Source organism: Podarcis muralis, chromosome 13 (genome assembly GCF_964188315.1).
Source record: "Podarcis muralis chromosome 13, rPodMur119.hap1.1, whole genome shotgun sequence".
In the NCBI taxonomy this organism is placed as follows: Eukaryota; Metazoa; Chordata; class Lepidosauria; order Squamata; family Lacertidae; genus Podarcis; species Podarcis muralis.
The window spans coordinates 15513552-15524103 of NC_135667.1; the positions used below are offsets into that span (position 1 = coordinate 15513552).

Consider the following 10552-nt stretch of genomic DNA (forward strand, 5'->3'; position numbering starts at 1 on the left):
CAGAACTTTCTTCCCCCACCCAAACCTGTGCTCAGCATAATTCCATCATTACACATGCAGCATAAAGATACTTTGTTTTGTTGTTTTATTAATTAAAATATTTTTGAAAAGTAAAAGAAAACACACTGCATACATGGATTATGAATCTAATATCTGTAGCAGAACCATCATGAGGACAGTTCCTCCCATAATATCAAATGCAGCCCCACCCCCCTGATACCAACTTCCTTTTGAACTAGTCCCAGTGTAGAAGGGGTGCAAGCATATCGGTGAAAGGTGATGTGAAGAACAGCGGCAGCCTCCCTCTTCGCTTCCATTACTTCCACTGCGCTTTGTCCAAGAGAATGTCGATTCTTCTGAGAAAATTCCTTCTCATTTTATTTCTGGCAAAGGTAGCTCATACAATGGTAGGACAACTTGTCAGAACCAACTAACCCACAATATCCCACTGTTCGGTTTCCTCCAGTTTGGAGGTTGTACATTCCCCTGGGCTAAGACGATGACCCCGTGGCAAGTAACAGCCCCCACCCCATCATATTTGCATTTAGAACCATCCCTTTCATGTAGGGTCTCCGCAGAACATCAAAATCAACTGGGTCAACCCAAAAGGACAGATACCCTGTTAGCTACTACGCTACAGCTGCCAGGGATATTCTCAGGGGCAGGTGTGGCACAGTGTCTTCTCAGCTGCTGTGTTTCTTGGAAATCCATGCTTTTAAATTCAGCCTCAAACCCAACTCTGCACAGTTGTGCTCTCATCTGCTGAGGGGAGCATGAAGCGCTTCTGTGCACAATTCTGACAATGCCCCCCTTTGGTGTGCCACTCTCAAAACTCTTGACTGTGATGGATCTAAATTGCAATTTGACTGCGGAAAACTAAATTGCAACTACAATCAAGTCTTCTTTTTCCAAACGGTCATAGCTAGAAGTGAATCCCCTCCACCTGCAATTTTGCTGACTAACTGCTTCCCAAATACTGCCTCACATGTGTTTACTGCCCCTGTTTTGCTCTACCTGCCTGACAATGGAAGTAGAGGCAGTCCAAGGTTTTGTGCTAGAGCAGCTCAGAAACTAAGGTTCCAGGGCCAGTGACAAACAACAAATGAGAAGGTGTGTATCCCTTTACTCTTCCGGTTAAAACAGAAGCCACCAATTCTACTACCCTACGAGAGCAAGACAGCAGGTTTCGCCAGAAGGAAGGAGTTTGCCATGCAAAATCAGAAAGGGACAGGAGGTGAGGGTGGGGGAGGAAGTGGGAAGTCTTCACTCTAGTGGAGCACAGTAAAGTTGGTGTCACACTGCTAACACACCTTCTCTCCCCGCCACCCTGAAAACATCTGTTCCAAGACATGTCTGATCAATGCAGTACCAACAAGAATGCCTCAGACAATCTCTTAAAACGAAGGGTGGATGTGTATTGAAGCCAAGCTGCTCCCGTTGCTTATATCAGTTTCTCCTTCACTTCTTGGAAATCTTGGCTTGCTTGTGTTTCGGAGGTGCCCATCGCAGACAGAGCGAATCCACTGGAGGGGAAGGAAGGAGGGGAGGGAAAAGCAAAGTCAATAGGTGTGGAGCAGGCACTTGAGACAGGCAGACAAGCAGCAGTGCTGCCTTTTAGCCAGCTAAGAATGCTGACACAAGCTTCTCAAAAAGGCTATCCCACTTCAAAACGCTACTGTTTCCAGCAGAGTTTTTTTAATGCTCTTCAGAAAAACAAGCAGCAGAATGCCAATATGAATGAAATGATGCCTTGGGATTGTAACAAAGGCAAATACTGATTACTGAGACAAATTCATTTTAGCTTCTATGAGAGCCTGTTTGCTGTTCTACCCATCTTGGAAACAACTGCATTTCATGGAAGCAAATGATACTCCAGCTTATCTTGTAAGTGGCTGATAATCAGCCTTCATGCCCCACCCTGCAGATTGTTCATCTGCAACAACTGACAGCGAGCAGCTCCTTTAAAAAAAGAGAGAGGCTCAGAAGGAGAAACTGGCACTCTGTCTGCAGCTCCTCTTACATAACTGGCACTGACTGGCACGTCAGCAGCCCCACCGGGGCAAACAATGCTTCTTTCAGCAGGGATCAAAACCTGAAACCACTGAAAGTGGTTCTGACTTCCTGACCTCTCACAAGGTGGTTCTGTGTTTGCACTCGGCAATGCCTGGCACACTCCATGACAGAATGAACAAAGCAAAAGCAGAATATGGGTGGTATCCAACTAGCTTTGGGCTGCACAAAGGATATTCCCCTCCCTCTTCTCTCCACTCTTCCCCATGTCTGCTCCAGAGGCTTAGGGTGAATCCCCAGTAGAGAATCAGGGGGGCACGGAAGGTGCATGGGGAGAGGGAAGCCCTTGCGCTAGTGGATCTATTTAGTTGGATCCTACCCAATTATCCTGGGAACAGATTTAAATGTAGAGAACTGTACATGGGGAGAGGGGAGACAAATACTCTATAAAGTTTGCATTCAGAATTGATTAAGCAAAGTAGTTAAGCCTGTCCGCATTTAAGTTGCACTGGTGATTCAGCTTCCAAGGAATATGAACATCTTATTGCAAAAGTTATAGCAGCAGAAAGGGGTGGAATTAGACATGCTATTTCCCAGCTCAGTTGTAACAGGAAAGAATACAGTATTAACTGAAAGGGACAAGTAGAAACACGTTAATTCTTTGTCACAAACATCTCCATTCTATGGTTTCTGAAATAGCCAGTCAGCATCCACATATTTTGAAGACTTGAAACAAGATGGGGGGGGGGGGACTGATATTATCTTGCTGTCAATTTTTGTCCCAATATTTGCATACCCATATGGTGATCCTACAGACAGACATGCAATATAAGCTACTCTCATATGTATTGTATTGTGCTTGTTAAAGTGAAGCAGCTGACGAGACTGGCTGAGGTGGTGGAGTGACAAAGAATGGAATGTTTAGCTCCTTATGTAAGCAGTTTTTAGTCCAACTTCTGAGAGAAAATGAGGTTGTCAGTTTGAATGGCAATAAAACCTCATACAGGGCAGGGCAAAACTGGGAGGAGGTTCCAAGTCACAGGGAAGCCAAAAAGAACGAGGAACTCAGAGACAAGGAGACTAAAATGAGGTGAGACTTTGCAAGATTAAGAATAAGGCATAAGGAAAATGCCAGGAGATTGAAGTATGCACCAAGCCCATCTCTGATTATCTCAAAGTACTAAAGGAGAAGAACTTTAATGTGTAGGGGGAAAACATGAAACTGAAGAAAGGAGCCAAAAAAGAAAGAGCTGGGACTGTGCAAGACTGTTAGGAAGTCAGCAAAACCAGGATGTTTGGAGGACTGCAGCCTGTGTACAAGGAATCAAAAGCTCTAGCAACTCTAAAACCCTGAGAGGGCAATTCTGCCATTGTGACAGGTCTTATATGCCACATAATGATTTGAACTAGGCTGCCAATTCTTTGCTTTTGATTAAAAGACTCCTGTAAATCACCGCCAGGTCTAGGATACAACTACTGCCCTTCCCATGGTACCTGTGATGGGAGGCTTCTTGTACTGGGCACTTTTGAGATGCTCCTCGACCAGCTTGGGTGTGACGCAGATGACATGCTGCCCCTTCCAGTACTTGACCATGTTCAGAGACTGCAGCGTACTGATGATGTCATTTTGCGTGATGCTTGTCATCTGACTGCACCAGGGAGTGGGGGGAAAGCAATGGGTAGGGGAGTGAAAAACAAGGCAAGGTCATCGACCGGCAATTTTAACTGGGAGGTCATATGAAAAACACTCAGGACTGCACATAATAGAATATCACAGAAGCATATGTGTTTCTCAGCAACGATGAGGAATTAGAGGGCACTGTTACTCAAAACAGCACATCTTACTAGCAAGATGGATTCTTTCTCACCTGAGGTCTTTGATGGAGAGGGTACCTCGGAAGTCCCGGAGGATCTCTAGCAAGACCCACGACCAGTAGCTACGGTAGCTCAACTTGCCTAGATCTGAAAGGGGCTTCTCTGGGGAGCCCACTGTGCTTTCCAGTTTGGAGAGCTCATAGCCTGAGGAACAAGAGCTTTAGGATTAATGTCAAGAAGCAGTCACAACTCAGAATTCAGACATCTCAAGAGCTATACGTTTGCAGCTGCTTCTCCCAGGTAAAGCTCAGACCCAGTAAAGAAGGCTCACTCTCAACTGAGCCCTCCAGAAGATCTTAGGGCACATACTCAGTTACCCCTAAAACCCTTTAACTTAACCAAGAGTGTGGGAGGTGTCAACATGTTAAAAAGAGCAGATTCCTCCCCACTTTTAGTTAGTGCAATTTTAAGGGTGGAAATTCTAAGTTCTAATTCAGATTAACTATTAAGTATTATATATTCAAAAAACAAAAACATTCTAAGGCAGTTATAACTGTCTGAAAGCAATTACAGTTTAAAACATTATTCCATCTGGTGATACAGTACAGAATCAGAGGAAGCCAAATTATAGCAGATTAACTGAAGTGGAATACAAGGGCGTATGTTGCCCAAGTTACTTCTAGTCTGTTCTGGTTAAGTGAAGGCACTATCCTCATTTCCAGCAACTGGAAGAGATTAAAAGGTTGTGAAGCTACTTCTCTTGGTGGTTATTGCACATGACTGAAAGAATCAAACTTACTGAAAGCAATGAGGAACTTCCCATAGCCCCTTCTTTGGTATGGGGGCAAGGTGAGGATGCAGGCAACATTGTTGCCATCTGGTGACTCCTTCTCCTGGTGGCAGAAAATCAAACAAAGAAGTGAAACGAGGGAGCAGGGAATATTGTACTGGGCATAGGATTCATGCATCCTAAGTACCACAGCTTTCACTGTTTTGAAAGCAAGATCTGTTCTCACCAGCAGCCATTTCACCTGGTTACATTAGTGAGAGAGGTGATGCAGCAAAGCTATTCTATTGGGCTAGCAGGAAGCAAGTGTCACTTAGCATCTCTCCGCCCCTAGTGGCCATAGTATTTAAATTCACTCATTTTCCTCTTTCACCCCACCCGTCATCTCTTTGGAATTACATCTATTCAACTGTAAGGCATTACACTGTGAACTATCTTGAGTCTGTTAGCAAACAGGTAACTTTGGTGATATCTCAGAACTCAAAAGGAGGATGAGGATGATTTCCAGCACACAATCGCCCTCCTCTCATCCATGGCAGAAGCGAAATAAGTAATACAAAATAAACAGACGTATGAGAATTTCATTTTTACTAGAATCAGAATTTAGTTTTAAGAAAAGTAGTATCATGACTGCTCCTCCTCCTTTTCACACCCCTTCTAAAGTTCAGCTAGAACCCTCTCCCAACACTCATCCTATGCCAGGCCATCACCTTGGAGAAGTAGCCGACAATATGAGCGCCTTGCCTGTCGACCTCAGTGAGAATGTAGAAGACAAAAGGCTCCACATCAAAGTAGAGAGTCTTGTGGTCTAGGAACAGTTTGGCTAAGAGACACAAATTCTGGCAGTAAATCTGGGGGAGAGAAGCAAACACCAGTAAATAAATAGAGCACAGCAGCAAGAAGAACATGGTGAGTGTATGTTCATTTCCCAATCCAGGAAAAGAGGTGCCCTATGGAGGATACCCCCAAAACCTTTAAATACCTCATCTTCCCGGAAAACATTATTTCATTTCAACCTGCAACTTTGTTCTAAGAAAATCCTCAACGAAGTTACAAATCAAATCTCCCCAATTTATTAAGTTACACACATAAAAAAATCAAAAAATCAAGAGGACATATTGCAATGTCTGAACTTGCAAAAGTCTGTACTCTTAGATGTTTTCAAGCCTAGCAACCAAGCTAAGGGTCAGATGCAAGGCTCTACATGAGAAAGTTGATCTTCTGGGCCATTTCCATGTTAAAAGTTCTCTGCCATACCTCACAGGCCTTGCGGTGACTGGTCTGTCACAATATTGGTGCTGTTTGCTCTCAGCTATTATATTGCCTGTAATTAGGGTATCACTGAGCACTCTGTAAGCAACCTAAAATTTCCATCCATCATGTAGGCAGCGATGGCCCTCAATATCACGTGACCAGTAGGATTGGATAAAGCTGTTTCTATATTGGATCACTCCCTTCTGAACAGATAGCGACACTCAGCCCCATTACTGGAAATCTTTTCTATATGTGAGTGCTCCAACCTTGCCCATGTAAGTCTTCCCAAATCAAGAAACCAAAAGCTGCCACAATCACAAAGATACAGTAAGAGGAGTTCTGGAAGGAGCTTACATGTTAATGACTATTCATAGCCCGTTGGGAGAGATTAGGCTCACATTTGTAGAGGCACGGCTCTGAAATTATTTGCAAGATAGGTTGGATAGCAACTAACAGGTTCCTGATGTAGCAGAAAACAAAAACAAAAGCTGGGACCCCTACCTTGTGATCTTTGCCATCCACCTCATACACTGAAATGTTGTTTTTGCGGTAGATCTCCTTCCCTGGTGGCTGCCGCCACTGACACTGTCCCTGAACGAGAGAGAGAGAGAGAGAGAGAGAGAGAGAGAGAGAGAAAGATGAATCTGCATTTTTCTGAGCAATTCCACTGCTTGGGCTGCTCAATACAGCTTCAACAATTTCCCCAATTGTCTGGGTTCTGGTAAGGCCAACAGCCTCTACTTTTCTTATTTGAGATTGGTACTGCTCATTTAGTTTTCCTAGTTGTAACACATGAATAAATAGGTATTAGAATTATTGAAATTGAATAATATCCTTCTGAGGGGAGGGAAAAACCAACAGCTTGGTAAGCTAACAACATCCAGCTCCCCGTCGTGGTCTCTCCTTTCCTCGACTACCAATGCAGTAGCTTCTGACAAACCATATTCTATGGATGGAAGAAAAAAGAAGCAGAAACAGGCTTTTTAAAAAAGGGTTTCCTTCACCCATGTCTTTTTAATTTTTATTATTCAAATGTTATGGATCTTTATTGTTTTAATATTTTTATTTAAACTGCTTTGTGAAGTCCACCTGAAAAGAATAGAAATACTTTAAATAAATTAATTCTGAAGCTCTTGATATCTTCAGGGTGGTCCATCAATAAAAACATTAACTAAGGAGGCAGGTCTACTCATACACCTCTATCTCCACACCCCCAACAGCAGCCATTCCCTTTGCATACCAGATGATAGCGGTAAGTCTTCTCAAATTTCATGTACTTGAGGCAGTACTCGCAGATCCACAGCTTGGGCTGCTTCCCATAGTCCTCTGGGAATGGCGAGAAATACCAAGCATCAATCTCATAGTTCCCAATATGGATTTTGTCCACGTATTTCACCTTGGTGATCTGAGGAGAGAGAAATATAGCTGGAGCCACGAAACACAGCTGTGCTCTTTTCTCTACCTAATTTTGGCAACAAGACAGGTCAAGTGCTAGTGAATACTCACTGCTTCGTGCTCCTTCTCCAAAGCTGCTGTGGTGGGATCCATCTCAGCATACGTCTGCAATGGAAAAAGACAGCAAGGTGGCCAAATGTTCAATTCCTAATTGGACAAGACTCCCTAAAAATGCTATCCCCTAGTGCCAAACTGATGTTAGGAATAGCTCCAGAGGTACAACCAGACACCCTGGGTTTTTCCAGCCTTGGAACTGACACTCTGTAGTAGAGCACAGTTCAATCTCCCCAGCCGTGTATCCTCTGGCATCACCTTTTGCACATGGTTGATTTCGTCATGTTTGCGCTTCTGGTTCCGAGTGATCTTGCGCTCTGGCTGTTCAGACAGTTCATTCATGTACTGATCCGTGTTCTTCTGTACTGCATCTTTTACTGTCTTGGTGAGGGCCAGGCGGTTTTTGTCCACCCACTCATCCAGACGCCGGTTGACTGCAATTAGGAGAAGAAATATGTATCAGTCTTGGATCTTCCACCAATCACAAGAAGAGTTCGAAGATGCTTCTTCAAACGTTATTCAGCTGAAGGTTAAAACATCTCCCATTCCATCCTTCCTTGATGTAAACAACTGGAGATCATTTTCCCTCCTACTAACAACAGTATCACTCTAATAGTTCTCAGGTGTTTTATCTGTCCAGCTGACTGAAGAGATCACCTCTAAGAACATGGCATTTAACACTAGTTGCAATGAATTCAGGACAGCAGTGGATGTAAATTCAAGAAAATTTTCATGTCTTTTTCTCTTGCAGAAAGGGAATAAAACACAGGAGTGCAACTGCTAACCTCCTTATTTGATACTTCACTCCTTTCCCGGGCAAATAATTAATAATAATAATAATAACAAAACAACAACAACAACAACAATAATAATAATAATGATGTTAATAATGTTTAGGAAACCTCCACAAAACAAGTATTTTAAAAAATCATCTAGGCTGCTGGTAATTTTTTCGCTCAGTGTAAGATACTTGGAAAAATACGTAATTTCAGTATAAGTTTCAACATTTGAGAAGTCTTGTTGCATGTGTAAAACGTAACAGGGACTCTGGAATGAGTTAGGAAGGAATTACCCGCTCTTATTCCAGGAGTAGCCTGTGTGGTGTCCTCCAGATGTCACTGGACTACAACTCCCATCAACCCCAGCCAGCATGGGAGTCTAGCAACATCTGGGGGACATCATGTGGGCTACCTCTGGACCATAAAGGCATCTCACACTTCCTCCTCACCACATCAGCAGACATGGAGAACCTCAAAAAGATACTTACACCCAACATAGTGCACATAAAATTCCTCCCTGGCTTCTTGCTCATTGATCCGCGACTGGATCACTTCTGCAGAATCTGGAAGAAAGTCAACACTCAATATGGTTAATCTCAAATTAGGAAAGACTAAAAAAGAATCTAATAACAGTGTTTCACTCTGACATACCTCAGTCAAACTCTTCACAACCAAGCTGCAAAAGTGGAAAGGACCTGTAATAGTTGGTCAAGGATGCAGGTGTGCATGTTTTGTCAAAGCAAGAGCCCATTTGAATAGCCCAAATATACTATTCTGTACTGGACAGTAGAGCTCAATATATCACAGAATTTTAAAAGTTTCCAAGTAATAGATACAAAATGGAAGTATGCCTTAGTCCATTTTTATTTGTGTATTTTAATAAGAATCTTTCAGATCCAAATGTGGCAAAAACACTGCGGAAAAATACAGATTGGGAACTCCAGAAGAAAAGGGCGGCCAACCTATATACCCTTGATTTTGGGAGCCACAATGTTGCAGGAGTGCAGGTATGCAGAGAGAAGGCTTCACATAAAACTCTACAGTACTCTCTGAAAAGGCTACTTTAAGGGATGATACAACACAGGAAGAACTAGAATACTGTATGCACTGGCTACACCTGTGTACGTCCCAAAAGAATGTCCAATAGCATTTAATGAGGTATACTCTTAAGTTAGTGGGCACAGGATCACAGCCACAGGTCATCATTTTGATAACCTGCTGCTTGTTCTGAGGGGATGGCTGATGTCCACCAGGAACAGAATCTTTTAGTAGTGACCTCATGTTTGTGTTTGATTGGGTGAAGTGTTTTTATTTTATAGCAACACATTCTATTTTGTTCCATTTTGCTGCTTTGCGATATAACTTTGCCATGGGTTTCATTAGGCTCCCCCCCTCCCGGAATGATTGCCTTGGAAATGTTTAAAACAATCAAAATTAAACAACAACGACTATCGGTGGTAGAAAAGCTTTGAATAAACAGCAGCTGTCATAAGGAGTAATGCAGGGTCATGGAAGCCTCGGTGATGTAGCATAAGCGAGGAGCTTGTGGCCCCCTCCAGATGCTGCTGGACTACAACTCCCATCATCCCTGACCACTGGCCATGCTGGATGGGGCTGACGGGGAGACCGACGGCACCTGGACGGGGCCACCACTGTCCTGGGACGAGCAGGAGGTGATTTTTTTTTTTTGGGGGGGGGGAGATAAGGGAACCGCTCCTGTTGTCCTGGAGACGTACTTACGCCACGTCCCGTCCCCGCGCCGACACAGGTAAGTCTCCCCGATCTCCACGGTGACCTCGGCTTCGCGGGGCGGCGGCGACGACGAGGGTGGGCGGCTCTGGTTGGCCGGCCCCCCCGCGCTGCCTTGCCCCGGCGCCTCCTCTTCCTCTCGCCCCCCCGGCCCCAGGCGTCGTGGGTCCGAGCCGGGGGGGCTCCCCCTGTCCGCGCCGCCGCCGCCGCCTTCGTCGGCAGCGGAGGCCGAGGCCGCTTCGCCTCCTCCAGGCCCCGCAGCCGCTGCCATGACAACCGCCACCGCGAGAACTCGCGCTCACAACCCACGCGCCCTTCCCCCCGCGACTAACGGTCCCGCCAACCGTCCAAGGCCCAAACCGGAAGTGAATTCTTCGGATTAAAACAAGAAACAAAAAAAAGGAGGGGGTCACTGTCGTACCGAGGTGGCGCGCGAATATGACGCCTTGGGTCATGTGACGCAAGGCGCTCGCGAGAGGCCGCTCAGCGCGGCGGAACGTTGCTAGGAGACGGAGAACCCGCGTGAGCGCCCGTTTTAAGTCAGGGCTCCAGAACTATTAAGGTAAAGCCTTCTCCCAGCATGCACCGCGCCAGGCGCTTTATGCCTGGAGCTTAGGCGACAATGTGCGCCCTGGAGATGGGGAGGCTG

At 44.9% G+C, this 10552-nt stretch overlaps 1 protein-coding gene across 2 annotated transcripts; it reads right to left on the reverse strand.

Moving 5' to 3' along the window:
* Window positions 1-68: 68 nt before the first annotated feature.
* KAT8 (lysine acetyltransferase 8) lies at window positions 69-10334 on the reverse strand. 2 transcript variants are annotated; one of them, XM_028704154.2, is made up of 11 exons: window positions 9895-10334; window positions 8643-8717; window positions 7634-7809; window positions 7373-7426; window positions 7107-7271; window positions 6368-6457; window positions 5323-5463; window positions 4625-4718; window positions 3879-4029; window positions 3505-3659; window positions 69-1523 (listed from the first exon to the last, which is right to left on the reverse strand). In XM_028704154.2, exons 1-11 carry the CDS (start codon window positions 10172-10174, stop codon window positions 1459-1461), a joined length of 1446 nt encoding a protein of 481 aa, XP_028559987.2. In that variant the 5' UTR covers window positions 10175-10334; the 3' UTR covers window positions 69-1458. The 2 variants fall into 2 exon arrangements, with proteins under 2 accessions (XP_028559987.2, XP_077774071.1); XM_077917945.1 differs by having other exon boundaries at window positions 9891-10222.
* Window positions 10335-10552: the final 218 nt, after the last annotated feature.